Here is a 22,482-nt window from a genome sequence, read left to right as displayed (position 1 = left end):
TGATCCTTCAGCTCGCGAATTATCAGACCTTTTTAATCAAATTCCTCAACCACGAATTATTTTAGGCGACTTCAATGCACATCATGTCCTATGGGGCTCAAGTAAATCAGATTGTCTAGGGCGTAAAATTGAACAAATTATAACTAACCTTAATGTCAACTTACTTAATGACGGTAGTATTACAAGATTTAATGTCTCTACAGGTGGCGGTTCAGCGATTGATTTAACTCTATGTGACCCTGTTTTACAACCTGGACTGTCTTGGCAAGTAACACCTTATCTACATGGAAGCGATCACTTCCCAATATTAATAACAAATAATAATGTAACTCCCTCTTCTATCCCGTCTAATAAATGGAATCTAAAGCATGCCGACTGGTCTTTATATTCTTCTTTAATATCTCGATCCGTATCTGAGCTAACTCCTCCCAGCGATGACCATGCAAGTATTAATCATATAGTTTCCAGTTTTATTCAGCTTATAACAACAGCTGCAGAATTATCCGTAGGTTTTATAAAATTTCCAAAAAAACACCCTCCAGTCCCTTGGTGGAATCAAGAATGTAAAGTAGCAATCAGAGAGTCAAAAAGTTCTTTTTACAAATTTAAAAAATTTCCTACACTTCAAAACCAACTCGAATATAAGCAAAAGAGAGCCTACTGTAGATATATATTGAAGAAAAGTAGGCGAGAAGCGTGGAAAACATATGTCTCGTCCTTAAATTCATCTACTCCTATTTCCGAAGTTTGGAAAATGATTAATAAAATGAATGGTAAAAAATCCTTCAATACAATCCATTATTTAGAATATAACAATCTTACTTGCTCGACGAAAGAACAAATAACCGCTCTACTAGCTGATACATATCTAAGACACTCCAGTAATGACAGTATCTCTACTAAGTCCATAATACACAAACAAAATTTAGAGAACACTTACATAGATTTAGAGGATCATACAGATTCTCCCCTTAATGCCATACTCTCAATGGATGAGTTACTATATTCATTAAACTGTACAAAAGATACCAGTCCTGGACCTGATAACATTCCAGTTACATTTTTAAAATCATTACCAGAAGAAGGTAAACAATACTTACTAAAAATTTACAATTTTATCTGGACAAAAAATGTATTTCCAGATAGTTGGTACCAGTCAATTATTATTCCAGTCATTAAGCATGGGAAAAGTAAATCAGACCCTGAGTCCTATCGACCGATCTCGCTGACATGTTCTATATGTAAAATTCTGGAGAAAATGGTAAGCAACAGACTACTGTGGTATCTAGAAGATAAACAACTTCTTACCCCTATTCAAAGTGGTTTTAGGAAATCAAGGTCTACTTTAGATAATCTAGTTGATATAGAATCCGAGATTCATGAAGCATTTGGATGCAATCAAGAGTGTTTAGCAGTTTTCTTTGACATAACTCATGCGTATGATACAATTTGGAGATCTGACATATTAAAAAACTTATCCAGATGGTCAATCAAAGGTAACATCCTCAAATTTATAAAAAATTTTCTAAAATTTCGTCAGTTTAGAGTTCGTGTAGATAATGTTTTTTCAGAGCCAACAACGCAAACTAACGGTATCCCACAAGGTTCTACACTAAGCGTAATACTGTTCCTTATTGCGATTAATGATATCTCTAAATCCTTTAGTTCATTAGTAAAAGCACGCTTATATGCTGATGATCTTGTCATATTTTCTAGAGGGATAAATGTTTTAACACTTACCAGATATATACAAGCCTCTATCAATCAACTAGAAAATTGGTCAGAGAGTTGTGGTCTACAGTTTTGTCCAAACAAAACAAAAGCAATTTTCTTTAGCAAGAACCCAAAAAACATCATATTACCACCTAAGCTCACCTTAAACTCGTTACCTATTGCTTATGTTGAATCAACTACCTTTTTAGGAATGAAATTAGATCATAGGTTAACCTGGAAAGATCATATCTTTCATCTTCGACAAACAACTCAAAATGGCCTAAGTTTATTAAAAAGCATATCTCACAAACATTGGGGAGCCGATTTCCAAACACTCATAACTGTCTACAGAACGCTTATTCGTTCTAAACTAGATTATGGCGCAGTTGCTTACAATTCAGCCAAAGCACCAATACTTAAATTACTAGATCCTGTATATAATACAGCGATAAGAATAGCGCTGGGAGCTCATCATACTAGCCCGATTGAAAGTTTATACTGTGAATCAGGTGAACCTTCCCTCCAACTAAGAAGAAACTTCCTCAGCCTTGTATATGCAGCTAAATTGTCGGCTAATCCACATATACCGACATTTAAAAACACGTTTGCCGACAGATTCACATCGACATTTAACACCTCACAAAGATTAAGTCCGCCGTTTTACATCCGGATACAGAGATTACAAAATAGCTTAAACATACATTTTCCTGAGACATACAATGTAACTAACCTTAAACATCAACCTCCTTGGAGAATACAGCTACCTATTTGTGATACAAGTCTTACTATCCACGACAAATATGACACACCACATAGTATAATTAAAAAGAAAGCAGCAGAGAAATTAAACTCTGCTAAGAACTTCCACATTTTTACAGATGCGTCTAAATCTGACAATGGGGTAGGGGCTTCTTTTACAACTTTACACCAAGACTTCTCCTTCTCACTGTCCCTTAGATCAACCGTATTTTCAGCAGAACTTCTTGCTATTTTGCAAGCAATAACATTTGTAAACAATAAAAACATAAAAAATTCTTTGATAATAACCGACTCTTTAAGTGCCCTCAGCTCTATGAAACAGTTATACGCAAAACATCCCATCTTATTGCTTATAAAGTCAGAACTAATGAGGTGTCAAGAAAACGATCGATTTGTTAAATTTCTTTGGGTTCCGTCACACTGTGGTATAACTGGAAATGAAAAAGCTGATCAGTTAGCAAGGGAGGCAACAGAAAATCCACAATCAACATTAATCACTAAATGCGTTCATAGCGACCTGAAGCAACATTTTAAAAACAAAATAAGTGAGAATTGGCAACTTCACTGGAGCAATTCAGAGACATCTATGAAGAACATTAAAGAAGAGGTAGCTGTATACAATCTCCCACAAAAGCGACGAGACCAAGTATGCATCTCTAGGTTGCGTATAGGCCACACGAAGTTAACACACGACTACCTTTTAAGTGGCGAACAAGTTCCCATTTGCTACAGTTGTGATAGTGTAACTACAGTGAACCATGTGCTAGTGGACTGCCCTTTATACACCCTAGAGCGACATCAAGTTGGATTACCGACTACATCCAAAGAGTGCCTAAACGGGTCAAATAACGACAGAACTATAAACTTTTTAAGAAATGCAAGACTCGTTCACAAAATTTAATGTAACATTTTAGCCATTTATGTAATTATTGTACCATGCTAATGACCCTTAGTGGTTGATGCAATTTTGTAAATAAAAAAAAAAAAAAAAAAATGTTATAATAACTAGAATTTTTACGTTGACTGTTGATTATTTGTGTTTTTTATTTTGTTTTGATATTTGTGCTAAAATATTTGCATTATAATTATCTTCAGTTTGATCCAAATTGGAACTATTGTATTTTCCTCTATTAAAAAATTATGCGATATGAAACCCAAAGTTATTCTAAATAGGGTAAAAGCACCAGTTATTGGCCTCTTAAGGAGAGCACGTCGATATATCTATGAAATGTTTTGACACTGTGGCCAAGTATAACTTTTTTTAACATCATGGAATTTTATTATTATTTCTACATGTTTTGCAATTTTATTATGTTAATCTTTCATGTCTGAAAATATTTTACATGTGTTCTTTTGTAAATATGCAAATGAACCAGTTATTGGCCACCCTGTTCCAGTTATTGACACCATATGTGTTAATGATTGGCCATCATTTTTTAAAGTGATACATTACCAATTAATTCGTAAGTTAAGATAGGTAGATAGGTAGGTATTTGGGTAAGCAAGGATTTTGTGATGCGCGTGGACACAAAAAAGAGCATGTCAAAGTAAACTTTTATTTTTTATTCTGACAAGATTCGCAAACATATACTTGATCTGTGTCGTTTCGAATTCCTTACGTAAAAATAAGTAACTTTTATTTGAAACATTTTTTCGAATTATGGATAAATGGCGCTATAATCGGAAACAACGATTGTTGGAAATGGAAAATTAAATTAAAAATGAAAAGTCCCCACTAAAATGGAAAACTTTACTTAACTTTTTCTGGTTTAAGAACCTACTCTTCACAATTCAATAGATCCCCAAAGCGCTCGAGTGACTGCACATTTAGCATACTTTCCTCCCCTACTATTACAATTATTTCAACATAGCTGTGTCATTGCCAACTATTTCACAAAATTTTTTATAAAAAATTGTTTTATTTGGATCAATAAGTGTTGGTAAATCATTGTGCTCATCCAGATTATCTTCAGTTTCAAATTCTTTCCCAACACATTTTGAATAGTCAAAAGCAGAAGAATTTCAAGGAAATATACCGCATGCTGTAACCCACTTCTGATAACATCTGGATTTAACTTGTCTATAGCAGATTTTAAAACAGTGCCCCTGTTTCAGTGAAACTGTACTTTAGTTAACACTTTTTGGGGGCTGTCTCTCCTAAACTGAAGCACAGCTTTGTTCCAAAAAATTTTCAGAGGCTTAAATGCAGCCACATCCGCTGGTTGTATTAATCTCGTGGCATTAGGATATAAAGCTACTAAAATAATTTTCAAATCTGTACAAAGTTGACTTGTCTGTACAATTAAATGGGTTTTATGCCCATCAACAAAAAGTATCACCGGACGTGCAATATTATTTCGATCTAAATAAGGGTTAAATATATTTCCAATATATTCATAAAAGTTTTTATTGTCCATCAACCATTTTCTGTTAAACCAATACCCCACGAATTTGGCACAGCACTTAAAATATCATTAGGCAATCTTTTATGGGGATAAATTATATCATAGGAGGTAAAATGTTGCATATTACAGAAAATGTGAACATAACTGTTAAGTTAACCTTTGGGTTATGTTCAATTTCGTAGACGTTTCTGGAACCCTTCATAGCCAAAACCTTTTTATTTTTGGGACATAAATAAAAACATGTCTCGTCACCATTGAAGATTCTTGTTGGGTCTTGAAGAACGTCTGCAATTTTTTTTTATCTAGATAAGATTTTATGTTGTCGAATAATTTGGTAATATCTCTTTGGTTAATGTTTGAACTTGCTGATGTCACTCCCTCTGAAGTCCTTAACGAAATGTTAGTATTGCGCTTTAAAAATGCTGATAGCCATCTTCTACCAGGTCTATTTTCAACACATGGATTAACTCTGAGTTACTCTCTAAAAATGATTTAACGGAGTCCTTAATGTCGTCAACACGAACAGGAAATCCTCTATTTTGACAATGAAAAATCCAAGCGTTTCAGTTGTTCCTCTTCATCTTTCGAAAGAAATGAATCTGGTCCATGCGTTATCTTGTTATGAAATTTTTCACTTTTCCGGTAACTTATGGGAATATTACAAATTCTTGAGGCTTCCCGCTCACTCATACCATTTTTAATTAACTCTAACGCTTTTTTAACATCGTCTTCGGAATACTTTTTTTATAATTAATTGTTTTCAATTTTAGGTCGTTTTGGCATATTTTCTAAAACAACTTATAATAATTAGTTATTGGCCACACATAAAACACTAGTTATTAACATATTATGTCAATCACTAGATTCTTACAAAAACTAATGTTTCAGTTATTGGCCATCTAGGCCAATAACTGATACATTGATAATTTCATGTATTAGTAGTTGGCCACCTTAAAATCTACGTTATTTGAATAAATAGCGTTATATTCGTTATGCAGTTAGGAACAGGACACATACTATATTCTCACAAAAACATAAAATATAAAGTAGAAAGTGAATTGCAGTATGTAGTACTTACCGACCAACACAAGTTTCTCTAGGTAAATAACAAAATTTCGGTTGCAAACTAGCGGCACAGAACAGTGTCTCGTTCAACATCGAATACTGACTAAAATGTAATGGTTACCTTAAAACTAGATGTGTCATATTCTAGGAAACATGTTGCCAAACTTAAAAACAGCCGTTAGAATTAACAGAATACCAATATTTTCCTAATTCTAATCAAAATATATTAGTAGGCCAATAACTAGCAAATGGCCAACAACTGGTGCATTTACCCTATATGGTTATTAGTAGAACAGTAGTCCATACCAAACGGTATATTAAGTATCAATAAAATATTTATAAATAATACCTACAAAACACAAATAAATTCATCAAGACATAAATCATATGATCTCATTTTCAGCCGCCATTATGACATTTAGAAGTTTTACCAGCAGGTTTTACGTTTTTGCTCTTTGCGCAGAAATTGGCGCAGTTATTGTACAAGAATCTGTGCCTGACACAAATTCTTGTATCGTTTCTGATATCGTTTCTTGTATCTGTGTATGACACTATGCATGTTTTTGACATATCAGAAACGATATTAGAGGATACAAGAAAATGTATAGTGTCATGCAGCCTTGAGATCTTGTCCCCAGGAGGCGCGGAAGGTAGGCTCCCTCTATGTTAATATATACCTCTATGATATCATTATTAGTTAAAGTCCACTTTACATCAACAATTGGACAAGAAATTGACAAGTTATTCAAGGCCAAATTCGGCTTATACAAAACACAATTCTACATCCAATTTTGCCGTGAATAAAAAGAAAATAAAGAAATTTGACAAAATAAAACATATGCAATTGTTCTATTTCATCAAATTTCTTCATTTTCTTTACAAACCATACATTTTGTACTCGTCAAATTTGGCCTTGAATAACTTTGTCAATTTCTTATTCAATTGATGTAAAGTGAACATAACTTCACACTCGATATCACAGTTCCGTTATATATTGTGCACAAACCATACGTTTCACGACCATGTTAATCTTTCGGATCGAATTAACGCCATCTCTTGATTGGAATGGGAACTAAATTGACAAATTTTAGTTACGTGAGAATTTCAAATTATAAATTTTGCGGGATTTTTGATGAAATTTCGCAGGAAATTAAAACAACAGAAAGACAATTCAATGTTTTATTCCATATTTTACTGAAAACTTCAAATATTCCAATTTGTTTTCAAAATGCTAAACACCACTGCTATGTGTCACGTGATAGCACTGATAGCACTGATGTGTATCGAGTTGAATGAAAATTTTTGAAAGAATCTTGTACATAGGATGATTGTTTAGATAAATATTACCTTATAATCTTTTACAAACTTCCAAAAATATATTGGCTCCGTGCGTCTCCCCTCTACTTACAGTCACGTGACACGCTGTCAGATTTTGTAAGGACGTTTTAACATTGAGTCTTATGGGATTATTTTGTTAAACTTGAATATTTTATTTTGTAGTGATAATAACCGAAAAAAATTGTTAGAATTCATTAGTTATTAATTTATACTGTAATTTATAGTGCAACAAAAATATTTTCTTTTGCGTTAATAAAGATTTATTGACATAAACTGCGATAGTGAGGTTATGTATACAAAATCGAACTGATAATTAATATTGGAAAGTGAAGAATTTATATCAGATTAAGTGCGTTTTTATTTTCTGTTTATATTAATACATAATATCACTAGCGTGACACGGCATTTTTTTTAAATGTCTCATTTAAACATACACAAAGCGTCCTTATAAAATTTCAAAAATCCGCCACCATGAGCAGGTCGGTCGATTTTGCTTTGACACTTTGTTAACGCTCGGGGCGAAATGATACACTTGTCTACTGGAATAAACTGTTTCAGGATCTATTTATATTGTTTTTTTAATGTGGAGAAACAACACGGGTTTATCAATATAAACTAAAAATTCTACTCATAAAAATGGAGAGGAGGTTAATACACTTATTAAAATTGTGATTAAATCTAATTAAAAACGTAACACCACTATAATAAAATAATTAAGCCACAAACTGTAAAATAAAAAGTAAATAACAAATTAATTTAATTGTCAACTGTCAGTTGTTAAATATGACAAGAGAATTGACTGACAGCGACATCTCTGGATTGGAATGGTAACTAATTTGCTGTCTAACGTCTATGAGTATGTATGGTTTGTGGTCGATATTATATGACAACTGACACTACTGACAGTAAGACAGCTGATAGCTGGATGGATTCGCGCCTTATACGTGAGATTATGAGATCGAAATTTATCATATCAGTGGATATCAGCAAAATATAAGTGTTTATATTTTTGTTGGTTCTATCTATAATAATGCCGATGTAATCTTTTATTTACAGTAAATTTAATATTATATTCTAAATTTTGATTGTGAAAAAACATGGGTATTACAGGACTATTACCCTATCTTGAAGTCGCTGGAAGAAATTGTCATATTAGCGAGTTTAAGGGTAGTGTTATAGGTATTGATGTTTCCTGCTGGCTACATAAAGCAGCCAGTACTTTTGCTAAATCCGTTATTATTCATAAAGACTATGAGCGGTAAGTATTAACTGCACATATTTTTTAGTAAACATACCTACACTTGAGTTTGTTCCTAAGTTACTCATACGTTATTGAGGTCTCTGTGTGGTTAGTTTTACGAGACTAAATGACCCCTTTAACACCTACAATTAATCACCCCCTAGTTTCATCCAATTACTGTCGTTGTCAACTGTTCCCCAGCTATTTGAGAAACTTGGAGAACAGAGAGAACTTAAAATTGTTGAGGAACATATTTAACTTTTAAACATTGTACAATTAAACAAATTCATAAAACAGTTAGGCCCGGCACAAATTGAACCTAAGACAGACACAACCTGCGGGACGGGTGACCCTTGCATTTATTTTTCTAGCGTGCTGCATATTGATCACAACCCAACCCAACCGTTGGCTATCGACGTGGCGAATATAGACGGGCAAAATCAGTGCAGACATGTAACGGTTACTTTTGATACCGGTTCTCAGTGGTACTGAGTACAAAAATACTGATTACAAAATACTGATGTATCTGATCCTTGTACTGAATTTTTTTATTTTATTTATTTATTTACGGGAAACCCCCATTAACAGTACAAAAACATAAGTTAAATTTTTAAGACAGGTTAGATCTTATAACTAGGTATATCCAAGTTAAAAAAATTCAAAGTAATTATAATTGTATCAGACTTAATGAATCTAGATCATTGAGATAACTAGTACGTAGGCTATTATAAAAATAATAATTTTAAACTATTAAAACAAAAACATTTAAAACAAACCTAATACTATGTAATACAAGATAGGTACCTCTTTAGTTGGTTCAAACTGTATTTAAATAAGTCGATCTGCAGATTATTGGCCAAATACATGCATCTGTCAAGAGGATTATTCACACCATAAGTTGTTCTATGAAAGGGAATTCGAAAAGTTGGTTGTTGCCTTAAATCACGACGTGGTATGTGGAAAGTAACATATTCTAAGATATTAGGACAATCTAACAGACCATTAACCAACTTAAATAAGAATATTAGTGAAAATCTATCTCTACAGATGCTTAGTGGAGTCAATGAAATGTGTTGCTCAATCTCCATGTAATTATGATTAGCTATAGTAATTCCACATTTAAAAGCACACACTCTTAAGAATCTATGTTGTACTCTTTCCAAATAAATCATGTGATTTTGAAAATAAGGAGACCAAATTATTGAACAGTATTCCAAAATTGATCTGACCAATCAACAATAAACAACCCTGACAGGGTTGAATTAATATGATTTATAAAAGTTAATTTCTCATCAAATATGATTCCCAAGTCTTTGATAGTAGTAACATATTTAAGTGGTTGATTATCAATGACATATGAAACTGGTATTTGATTATTTTACATGTAAAACTAATAAAACAACATTTTTTAACATTGAGATCCAGCTTATTAACCTGACACCAACAGTGTAATTGGTCTAAATCATTCTGTAAAAGCAACTGATAGTCTGGGTCCTCAACAATCCTCCAAAGTTTTAAATCATCTGCAAACATTAAACAGTGACTATGTTTAAAACAATTAATGATATCATTAACAAAGACATTGAACAGTAAAGGAGAACAGTGTCCCCCTTGAGGAACACCAGAAGTAGCGAATATAGTTTTAGAGAGGTCGCCACCAATTTTAACATACTGAACCCGGCCAATTAGTGAACTTTGAAACCACAAGACAATCTGATGATGGAACCCGAACTTTTGCAAAATTGAGTAGGCAACTTAAAATCGGCATTTCTGTACTTGTAACTAGTAACATTTTAAAAATATCTTACACGTCCTTAGTATTTGTAGCGGTTTGACTTTCGAAAACATCGAATTTGATCATAAGCGGGTGCATAAAAAGTTATCTTACACTGAGTATTTTATTTCTGCACATAATACCTTCATATTTAAAATAATCTCTCCCCTACTGCTAGGTCATAACTCATATTCCCCAATTTACTGCTCGGATCACAATCATTTACAATTACCTACTGCAGGATTGCAATCATTTACAATTACTGCAGGTCATAATTCGTAATCCCTCTTCTACTGATCGGTCATAAAAAATAACACTATCTGCATATTTTAATTTTTAAGAATAAAAAATGTAATATGTACTAAACAAAATGTAATATGCCACCAAGTTGAATTTGAGGGTAATACGATATTTTTATCGATCACGGTTTTAAGTAACATGAATAATTTTTCACCTTATTTTTCTAATAATGTGTTTTTGTAAAGGCTTTGATTACTTTGATTATTAATTTCGTATCGCCGCTTATTTAGTCTACCAAAAGTTATCAGAATTTAATGACAAAGACAACGCAGTTTTCACTCTGGGTGTTGACTATGCTTTTATTTATCATAATAAATTGTACTTAGGTACCATCCGTATTCATTTCAGATAAGTCCATCTCGCAAACAAAAACAAGTAAAAATAAACATCTGGCAGTGAGTCACGCGTCCCATGGCCCAAGAAAACTGTACGCTGATGATAAACGTTCCAAGCGAGACCTGCCAATGAATGCACTGATAGTAGGATGCGCAAAACTGTCTACGCAGTTAGCCAGTGTAGATTGTGTCTCGCTTAGGTTCAATACCCTACCTATACTAACACAACCTCAAATTTTATATGATTTCTACAAATGTCCTGTGACATTGGCTTAAAAAGCCGTTTTATTATCAACAAACTCTGGTCTATGATGTCAGTTAACCCTTTCATTGCTGGCGAAATATAGGTGCTGACTCGCTGCATTTACATTGTAGTGTTTTTGACAAGATAGTCCTGAAATTGCTTCATCCATAATATAACTGTCGTTATAAGCACACTTTTATTTACATACTCAATAGAAAGACAACTTGTTTCCATCAAAGTCAAACAAATACTACCTCTAAACGAATGTTATGCATATTCCCATAAGCCGTCATACACACATGACAGTAGTAACAGTACGAAATCTTTGGGCGTCATCAGCATTTAAAGGGTCAAATTTAACTTTTTTTGAACTACCTTGTTCTAGATAATTATGTGGTGAAAAGTGTCTTTTAACCCTTCAGCAGAGAGGCGAAATAAAATTACATTGTATTTCCATCTCTGTATCTATAGAGTAGGGAGGGTGAGTCAAGTCCCACAGCACTTAAGCCACAATTGACCCATTGTGCATCCTCCCATGGGGTTGTCGTCCTTAGTTCGAATCAAGTTGCTTTTACAGTTGCCAAACGATCAGTTGCTTTTACAGTATGATTTAGACCAATTACACAGTTGGAGTCAAGTTAACACATTCGCGGTCATGACTGCATATGAAGTCATTTACTTCATAAGAATACGTGTATAAAATGACAGCGTGTCCGCAAATGTGTTAATAAGCTAGATTTTATTGTTAAAAACTGTTGTTTTATTAGTTTTACCCGTATAATAATAAATTACCAGTCTTTATATGTCATTGATAATTAATCAACCATTTCAATATGTTACTACAGTAATCCCTCGTTATCTGCAGACTCATCAACCGCGGTTTCACTTATCCGTGGTTGCGATATCTGTTGAATCTTTAATGAGAATATTTTATTTTTTTTATATTATATTTTTTATAATTTGACCAGTCACGTTAAATTGCTCAGATACGCCACTGGCGCTTGTTCTTAGTAGTAAGACTATGGCAATTAGTTTATAGTTCGGAAGGTTTAAAATACTGGCAAATGTAGACGCTGATCTCAGCATCTTTATTTTTGTTGATATGATAATACTATTTCACAGATATGCAATTTCATCATATTTCTTTCCTACATACTAAGATACGTATCCAGATTGGGATTATATCGCTGGTACCTATGATTAATGTGATTCCTAATACATTTCCAATGAAAATAATAACTCTTTGATAAGTGTTGGCGATACAATTTGTTTTTATATGCATGTCCTCGAAGATTATAACTCCCAAAACATTTATAACAAAAATATTTAGTTCATAATAGATGCTGATGAAAACAATTATTTCCCTTTCTGTTTCTGTTGCTGCTGACGAAAACAATTATTTCTGAGAACTTTTTAGTAATTATAATTTTCGTGGACCCACAAACGGAAATGATGTTTTTTGCTGATACTCCTCAAAAATAAATTTTTTTTGCTAACACTTTATTAGAGATTATAATGTTCACAATCATATTATTCGAAAATAATATTTTTCGCGGCGTTCATTGAAAGTTATACTCTTCCCTGCATTTTTCGGAGTTATACTTTTCGTAGGCGGCGGCGATATGTCATTTTCTTCTTTGGCTCGTAGATCTTTCGCCAACCACAGTTTCACCAATCGCACCTTTCTCTTCAGAACGTAACCCCCGCGGTTGAAGAGGGATTACTGTACTGTCAAAGATTTGGGAATCATATTTGATGAGAAATTAACATTTATAAATCATATTAATTAATAGCTGCAAAGAGTAGTAAAATGCTTGGTTTTGTTCTAAAGAATTGCCAATACTTTTCAGTTCATACAATCAGGTTTGTTTATTGATCTTTGGTCAGATCAATTTTGGACTACTGTTTAATAGTTTAGTCTCTTTATTTTCAAAATCACATGAATCACATTTTCAAAATCACATTTAGAAAGAGTTAAAGATAGATTCTTAAGAGTGTGTGCTTTTAAATGTGGGCTTACTATAGCTAATCATAATTACATGGAGATTCACTATTATTCTTATTTAAGTTGGTTAATGGTCTGTTAGATTGTCCTAATATCTTGAATATGTTACTTTTCACATACCATGTCGTGATCTAAGGCAACAACCATCTTTTCGAATTCCCTTTCATAGAACAACTTATGGTGTGAGTAATCTGCAGATTGATTTATTTAAACACACTTTGTATCAAGTAAAGAGGTACCTATCTTGTATTACATAGTATTAAATTTGTTTAAAATGTTTTTGTTGTAATAGTCTAAAATGATTATTTTTATAATAGTCTATGTACTAGTTATCTCAATGATCTAGATTCATTAAGTCAGATAGAATTAGAATTACTTTTGAGTTTTTTTTTTTACTTGAATGTACCTAGTTATAAGATCTAATCTGTTTTAGAATTTAACTATTGTTTTTGTACTGTTAATAGGGTTTTCCCGTAAATAAATATTAGTTCATTATCCATCCTGCCATTTTCAGGAAGGCGGACAAATTACCAGGAGACATCTCCCCCATGTTGGCAGGTGTAGGCCAAGGCTCGCCGAAGGTATACTGATAACTCCGGACATTCACATAGGGCACGCTCGACAGTTTCGTGATCTCGTTCACACTTCCTGCACAGAGGTGTGTCTACTAGCTGACTTCCGAAGGTTTCTTAGTGTTACCTTGTCTACCCTTCTTCCCATCTTTTCACGGTTTGCGTGTGGGAGTGACATTTGGCAATTTCCACGATTGTTGCAGTTGACCAGCCAAAAAGATCACCAGATCCTAAGAGTCTTAGGCCTGCTGTCTTCCTAGCTAGCTGGTCAGCAATGTGGTTGCCTTTATTTCCATTGTGTCCTTTAACCCACCTCACCTCAGGATGATGTTGTTACCATCCGAAGCTTGGGCTAGTGATTCATGACACTTCATTACTAGACCTGATATGACATGTGGTCTGTTCAGGTTTGGTAGCACTTATGTGCTGTCTTTGCAGATTATTATGATTTTACTGGCTATACCTTTTCGGTTAGGGTCAATCAGGGTAAATGGAAACTAGGGGTAAATAAAAAACAGCTTAAACTCTGTATTCAAACATCCCGCTTATTAATGTGCAGTTTGTCTGTTAGTTGTAGCGGTAACACTGCTCCGAACATTCAATAATATTTCATGGCGGTGAACGTTTAATGCGAAGGTAAGCTAATTTAAATTATTTACTACCATATAATTTGACGAGCAAACCAAGCAATGGAATCAAATAATCTCGTTTTTCATTATTAATATACTGTTAGTTTTAGCATGTATCATGGTAAACAAATGATATGTTTAGATGTTGTTTTTAAGGTTAGGTAAATAATATTGTTCGTTTGGGAACTAGGAAGTGTTTCCATTTACCCCATCCAAATAATACATTCAGGGTAAATGGAAACACATGTTTGGGGTAAAAGAAAATATGTTTCCTTTTACCCCAATCAATTTGTTGTGACTGTAAATTGTTTCAGATGCCACAAACTTACATTAGAAAGAGATCGGCGCGGACATATTCAGCAGAAGACGTACGAAAAGCAGTTGCTGACGTTTCAACCAATAATTTAACATATCAGCAAGCTTCTGCTCTTTATGGAATACCAATTTCTAACATCTTCAATAGAATTAAAGATCGTAAAATTGCTGAAGGAAAACTAGGTGGTGGAAGGTATCCCATTTTCACACCTGAAGTGGAACATGATATTGCTCAATGTCTCATGGAACGATCGAAAATGGACTATCCTTGTACAAAAGATGAATTGCTTCAATTAGTGCAGAGTTACGTGTTACAAAATCATATAAAAACGAGCTTTAAGGATGGAAAACCTGGACACGATTGGTATATTGGGTTTATGTCCCGCCATCCTAGGTTAACCGTAAAGAAAGCTGAACATCTCCAAAAGTCAAGGATGTTAGCAAGAAACCCAGAGGTTGTTTATGACTTCTTTGATAAATTGAAAGAAGTAGTTTCAACTTACAATATCCTACGATCATTTACATTTAATACTGATGAATCTGGATTTAGTTCGGATCCTTCAAAAGTCCGTGGCATAGGCATCAAAGGAAATACCTTAAGTCGCGTTAGCGGGGGTTCAGGTCGAGAAAACACCACAGTGTTGGCATGTACAGCAGCAGACGGCACATTACTTCCACCTCTGATTATATTCAAAGGAGCTGCGGTCCAGGCTCGTTGGACATCACCCGCTGCTTATCCTGGTACAGTGTACGCAACATCGCGAAATGGATGGATGGAAGAAACATCGTTCTTTTATTGGCTGCAAACTTGTTTTATACCCCACGTGCGCAAAAAACGTTTAGAACTGGAACTACCAGATGCAACCGCTCTACTTCTATATGATGGTCACAGCAGCCACGTGAGTCTACGCATAATAGAACTTGCTATGGAGGCTAATATTCAAATTATCAAATTTCCTGGCCATCTTACAGACAACACTCAACCTCTTGACAAATGCGTATTTGGTCCAGTGAAAAAAGCATGGGACCGAAAGTTAGTGGAGTTTGGTAAGGCCAATATTGGAGTTGGAACAGGACATTTGCAAAAGCGTGATTTTGTTGAACTCTTGGACTTACTTTGGGCAGAAGCTATGACAGAATCAAATATTAAAGCAGGTTTCATCACCACAGCAATTCGTCCAGTAAATCGAAAGCGTTTTCCAGAAAGTTTTTTTTGATACAATAGTTCTAGCTTATCAGAAAAGAAAACGAAGAAGTGATGTCGGCTCTGTAATCGAACCTGCTCCAGAAATGCAAGAAGCTGGAAATTCAAATTCATCTGTTGGTTTTGTTTCGGAAACGGAAGGACCTGGCCCTTCAGGTTCATCAGCGGCAGAATTGGAAAAGGCTGGACCCTCTAAGTTACCATCACTACCAGCTACTGTTACTGATTCTTCTATTCCATGTTCACCCTCTGCTATTGTTCAAATCTTTGCTGAAGTAATTCGTGAAAAAAGATCCTTGACAAGTGAATTCCAAGTTGTAAAAAAACCTACACCCCGTTTAAAGCAGCTGCGGTACGGAGAGGTAGAAACGACGGAAGAGGTGGCTGCTAGGTTCAGAGAAACTAAGAATAGGAAAATAAAACGACCCAAAACAGTTGCGAAATTAAAAACTAGTAAAACCAACACTACAGAAAATAAGTTAAAGAAAACATCTAGTATTCTAACATTCTTCCGATGATAATTCCAGTGACACAATGTCTCTTCATGATGAATCCGATGATTCTAAGTTTGTCAATTCAGACACCGAACAGAATTCAGAGGAGGATTCAAGAAATTTGCATTTTTCACAAGATAATAAGAAAACCAAAGCCGAAAGTCTTGAGAGCTCGGACGAAACAGAGATGAGCATGCCACTTGCAAAACTGCGTGAAAAAATACAAGTCAAAGTTGGAGATTTTATAATTGTGAACTTTATTTACAATCTCGGCACTAAAGAACAAATCAAGAAAAATTTTGTTGCCGAAGTAGTCGACTTGGATATTAACATATCGGTAAAATTTTTTAGAAAATCCAGTAAAACTACTGACACCTACATATTTCCCTTGGTAGAAGATAAGCAAGTGATTAATTTTGACCAAATATTAGCTATAATAAAACCGTCAAATATTATGCGTGGTCGATATGTTTTCCCAAATATGTATTACAGATTACCGTTGTTTCTAGAGACTTATTTTCATATGTTTATTACTAAATGTCTTAAAATGTACTAAAGTTAGCTACTTACGTTTTATTCACATTTATTCCTTAAATTTAATAATTATCTTTTCTGTTATTTTTTGTACTTTTCATAAATAAATTTTGTTTATTGGAAATTTTTGTATCATCATTACTCAAGGATGTATTAAGAATGTTTCCAGTTACCTCTTAGTGAGCTTAGCTGATATTCGTTGTAAATAACAAGTTGTTTTCGTTTACCCCAATATTACGGGTAAATGAAAACATTCATGGGGTAAATGGAAACACTCTAAAAAAATTCCTAGTCTGGCTTTAAGAAAAATTTTTGTGTCTTTTTGTGTATATTCTAATAAAATGAGCTTAGAAGTATCAGTCATATACAGGGGAACTTAAAATTTTCATTTATACTTTTTCTAGATAATTTTAAAGAAAAATCTGCAAAAATCGTTTCCATTTCCCCCGATTGACCCTATCTCTTTTGCAGCTATGGAGTTACCAGCCAGTTCAGTCTGAACTATGCTGGCATTGCTCATACCCCATTTTATACTAAGGTTCAGTGATCTGGAGTATATCCCGCATCCTGAGCCTTCTTTCATTTTGGAGCCATCGGTGTAGATGCAATATGCATTTGCCACGTTTGACTCCCTATGTTGTCTTGTGTCGATTTTGTGGAGTTTCTCAAAGACAAACCTAGTGTCGCCAGATGCACTCAGCCCATTGGCCTGAACGCATTCTGCTTTGGCACAGGCCCCGCCCACTTCAAACGTTCACGGCGCAACCGAGAAAATGCTTAAAAACAGCGAAATCTCTCGGTTCGCTCTCAGTCGGCGCTCTAAGGGTCACCGTTCTACTGAAAGAACATGAGAAAGTAGCTGGATTCCCTGCGTCTGACCGCACGTCCAGCTACAATGCGCGGTAGCGGGTAGGGTGAATTGAGTAGCCTTATTCCGCTATTGGCGATACTAGGTTTAATTGAGTCGCATCCATGGCCCGCATGTAGCTGGGGTAGTGCCTCCAGCTCACCACGCCAGAAACCACATCTCAATTGTCCCATTCCTACATCAAGGTTTGCACCTGCTGAGCGCAATCTTATCATCGTCATCTTTGACATATATGTCTAAAGGGGTGATGCCAATGAGCAACTCCATTGCAGCAGTTGGTGTTGTTTTCATGGCTCCTGTTATATTTAGGCAAGCCATCCGCTGAATATGGTTTAGTTTGTTGATCGCTGTTGCCTGTAGCACTTTTGGTACCCAAGCATAGTTAGCATTGGCCTAACGACAGTAGTGTAGATCCAGGCAATCATCCTGGGCGTATGGCCTCAAGTGCGTCTGACTGTTCGCCGACATTGTTCATAGACAATGTAAATATGCTCTTTTAGCTCTACTATCTATGTGAGAATTCCATGTTAACTTCCTGTCATGGGTAATACCAAGGTATTTCAATTATTCAGAGAAGTTCAGACTGCAGGAGCAACTTGTAATCTCTCACATAGTGTGCTCTCAAACTTACCGCTTCGCAAGACGGTTATGTCGTCTGCATAGGCTATTGTGCAGAAACCATTCTTGCTGAGTTGGTCAACCAGGGTACCCAAAACTATGTTCCAGAGGAGTGGTGATAACACTCCCCCCTCCTGTGGACATCCCCTCGCAACCGAAACGTCTTCTACATCCATGCTTATTGCTTTATTAAAGAGCATAATAAATATCCATTCGCTCACGGCCAGGGGAACATTCATTCCTGACATTGAGCTGTTGGTTGATGGTTGGGAATGTTGTTTTATCATACGCTCCCTCAATGTCTATGAATATACCTAGGGTGGATTCTTTATTATCCAGTAATCTTTCAATTCTTCCCACTACTTGATGCAGTGCAGAATCAGTAGATCTTCCCGAAGTATGGGCATGTTGATTTGGATGAAGTGGGTTATGAACCAGAACTTCATCCCTTCTCCAACCATTCTCTCTATTGACAATTTATATTTGTAACTTGTGAATCCTAAGAATAAAGCTTTTTTCTATTCTATTTATTTTATTTTTTTTGTATTTATTAAATAGACGGGATCACCCCATTACAGCATTATAATAACATTATATTTTTAATCTAATTTATCTTATAACTACACTTTAAAATACAATACTTAGAAACAATTCTAGAGTTTACTATAAATCATGGTTTTAAATTGAATTAAACTTAAATTAAAAGGATCTATATCACAGTGACTATTTAAAAACCTTAAGGCACTATCAAATGGATTATTGCAGGCATAATTGGTAGCATGAAAGTTTATATGAAAAAGTTCAAAAAGATCTTAGTCTATGCTGTGGAATATTGAAGCGTATTTTACTTAAAAGTTCCGGACATTGAATTCAATTATTTAACAATTTATAAATAAATACAGAATCAAACTGAATTCGTCTGTTATAAAGTGTTGTTAGATTTAATCTATCTAAAATTACTTTTTTGTCTATATTTGCAACTGGAATTCCCATTTTGTAACCGCAATACCTAAGAAACTTATTCTGAACTTTCTCAATAGAATTGATATACTGGTCATACATAGGAGACCAGACTAGCGTGCCATATTCTAGTTGAGAGCGTACAAGAGAATAATACACAACTTTCGTTACATCAATTGGGAACTCACTACATTTTCTTAATGTAAATCCAAGAAGTTTAAGACCTTTCAATGTAATCTGTGAAATATGGTCATTGAAATTAATGCTTTCAATAAAAGTGATGCCCAGGTCTCTAACTTGATTTTTATATCTTAAGTTAACATTATTCATATAATAGTTTGAGTCATATTGTTTATTCCCCCTAAAAAACTGATATAATAGCATTTATCGATATTTAATGTAAGGATTATTCTGTATACTCCAGTCCCATAACCTGTCAATATCCTTTTGCAATATATGTATGTCGGCTACAGATTTTATACATTTATATAACTTTAAGTCATCTGCAAAAAGTAAAACTGATGATTCAAGATTATCAGAAATATCATTTATAAAGAGATTAAATAGTAATGGTGAACAGTGGCCTCCTTGGGGGACACCTGATAAAACCTCAAATTATTCAGATAGGAAATTAAATAGTTTCACGCTTTGTTTTCGATCCTTTAAAAAACTTGATATCCATTCTATGGCCTCCTTAGTAAATCCTAAATTTAGGGGTTTTTCAAGCAAAATGTTGAAATTGACTCTGTCGAAGGCCTTGGAGAAGTCAGTGTAGACTGAGTCTACTTGTTCCTTCCTCTCCAACGCCTCCAACAGATCCACTTCATACACTGCTAAGTTAGTAATAGTGGATTTCGCAGCTGCAAACCCATGTTGAACTACAGATAATAATTCTTTACATTGCCAATATAGTTGATTGTATACTATTTTATCGAATAACTTTGGTATTGCTGATTGCTTAGAGATACTACGATAATTTTTTACATTATTCTTGTCACCCGGTTTAAAAATAGGTGATACATAGCTTTCTTTCCATCTAGCAAGGAAGGAACATGTGAGCAAAGATAAGTTAAACAGTAGATATATTGGTTTGGATATTGTAAATGAACAACGTTTCAAGAATTGATTTGGAATATTATTTGGTCCCGTTGAAAAAGAGTTTCTGAGTTGACATATACCATCATAAATATCACAGATTTTAATAGTATACAAAGAAATATCTGCACTTGAACATGAGTCCACTTTGGGCAATCGGCATGTGGATGAATCATATACACTAGCAAAATGTTATTCTATTCTATTCTATTCTTATGTACCTCTCGTATAGCCTTTCCATCGTTTTCAAGAGAAAAGATTTAAGGCTAATTGGTCGGAAAGCCTTTGGTAGAGTGTAATCCATCTTACGTGGTTTTGGTATGAAGACCACACGTACCTCTCTCCACTTTCTAGGAGCATATCTCAGAGCCAAGGGGGCTCTGAATATTCCCACAAGGTGCGGCAAAAAGATATCGAGTCCCCACCGTAGTAGGGCTGGATATATGGCATCAGGCCCTGGTGACTTGAAAGGGGCGAAGCACAATATGGCCCATCTTATCTCTTTCTCACTAATTAATGTTCTGGCAAGATGCCAGTCATTCAGTGTGGGTATAATTATTTCTTCCGTCCAGTTCGGTGCTTTTGAGGCACTAGAACCGGGGAAGTGTGTTTTCATCAGGATCTCGGCACTTTCAAAGGTTGGAAGTTTTGCTTCCATCTTCCTTTGTTAATATGCCGATGTGGATCTTTTGAGAGCACTTTTTGTAGCCTGGAAGCTTGCGGAAAATCTTCGATTTCCTCACAGTATGCTCTCGAAGCAGCTCTTTGTTTTTGACTGCAGATTTTCTTAAACTCTCTGAGGTTTGATTGATAAATATCCCAATCCAATTTGAGTTTGGTGCGTTTTGCTTTATTAAAAGCAGTTCTTGCTGTCTTTCTAAAGTGTTCTTATTCGGCGCACCACCAAGAGTTGGTTTTGTGACTTTCCTGGACCATCCTTAGAGGACAGGATTTTTTTATAAGCGTAGCTTATTTTGTTCTGGATAGATACCGTGTACCTTTCCAATTCTGTATAAGTTTCAGGAGTTAAAGCCTTTTCATTCTGTAGAAAAACTTATTAGTTCCTATGTTTGTATTTTATTATGTTGTATGTTCAATTCGCAATTTATATTAATTTTGCAATATATTGGTTTTGTTTTTGCTTTACTTTATTAATTTGTAATTTTTTTTATATTGACGATTTATCTAATTTCAGAAAATTGTATTTGTTATTGTTATTTTTTTTTACTCTGTTATTAAGCTTTGTCCATAAAATTGTATAATTTTCAATGACAATAAATCATATTTCTATTCTATTCTATAGCATCTTCTAAGAGGCGGTTGTAGAGTTCTATATCCGTCCTCCTAGGGTCGCGAGATTTGATAAGGCTTTTTTACAGACTAATACTATAGGTCAACCAGCGGTGATCAGACAGAGATGTTCTCTGAGACCTGCCAGTTCTGAATTTTATTAGATATTTCTGCTGTTGCTAGCGTGATATCTATGACTGTTTGGCTACGAACATTTATAAATGTAGGTTCCGTGCCTCTATTTAAGATATACAAATATTTTCTAATATTGTCATAAAGAGACTTGCCTCCAGCGTTGTTATCATTGCTGCCCCAGCCTAGATGGTGAGAATTCGAATCGCAGCCGATAATAAGTTCTACCTTCTGGCTGAGACAATGGTCTACCAGATCTTCCATCTCCTTTGTTGGTGGTTTTTGCCACCTGAAAAGGCAAAAACTCTCTGTTTTTGCCTTTTCCCCATGGGCATTTTACTTTAAAAGTAGCTCCGTCTGAGGTGCAAAAATGCACCAGGGGGAGGCTTTGATTTTCCTGGGAACATATTATACAGGGTGTCTGCGTAACTTGGAACCATATGGGAAACTTTTTTAATATCAATTTTACGAAAAAAAGGCATTCTTTATAAAGTGCTCTGCATAGTCTAAAACCTAAGATGCAATCATCAGATATCGAATTTTGTCAACAGTATACGAGGTATGTCAATAAATATTAATTTCGCTCAAGAGCA

At 34.7% G+C, this 22,482-nt stretch overlaps 1 protein-coding gene across 1 annotated transcript in view; it reads left to right on the top strand.

Moving 5' to 3' along the window:
- Positions 1-8,186: 8,186 nt before the first annotated feature.
- LOC114345679 (exonuclease 1) overlaps positions 8,187-22,482 on the top strand; it is a 110,722-nt gene continuing 96,426 nt past the window's right edge. Inside the window, exon 1 of the mRNA XM_050663487.1 lies at positions 8,187-8,538. Within this exon, the coding sequence (XP_050519444.1) occupies positions 8,378-8,538 (161 nt within the window). The 5' untranslated portion in view covers positions 8,187-8,377. The remainder of the gene's footprint in view (positions 8,539-22,482) is intronic.

The sequence above is a fragment of the Diabrotica virgifera genome, chromosome 10 (assembly GCF_917563875.1).
Source record: "Diabrotica virgifera virgifera chromosome 10, PGI_DIABVI_V3a".
Taxonomy (NCBI): Eukaryota; Metazoa; Arthropoda; class Insecta; order Coleoptera; family Chrysomelidae; genus Diabrotica; species Diabrotica virgifera.
The sequence above is the reverse complement of the archived record's forward strand: the minus strand, read 5'-3'. Positions and strand labels throughout refer to the sequence as shown.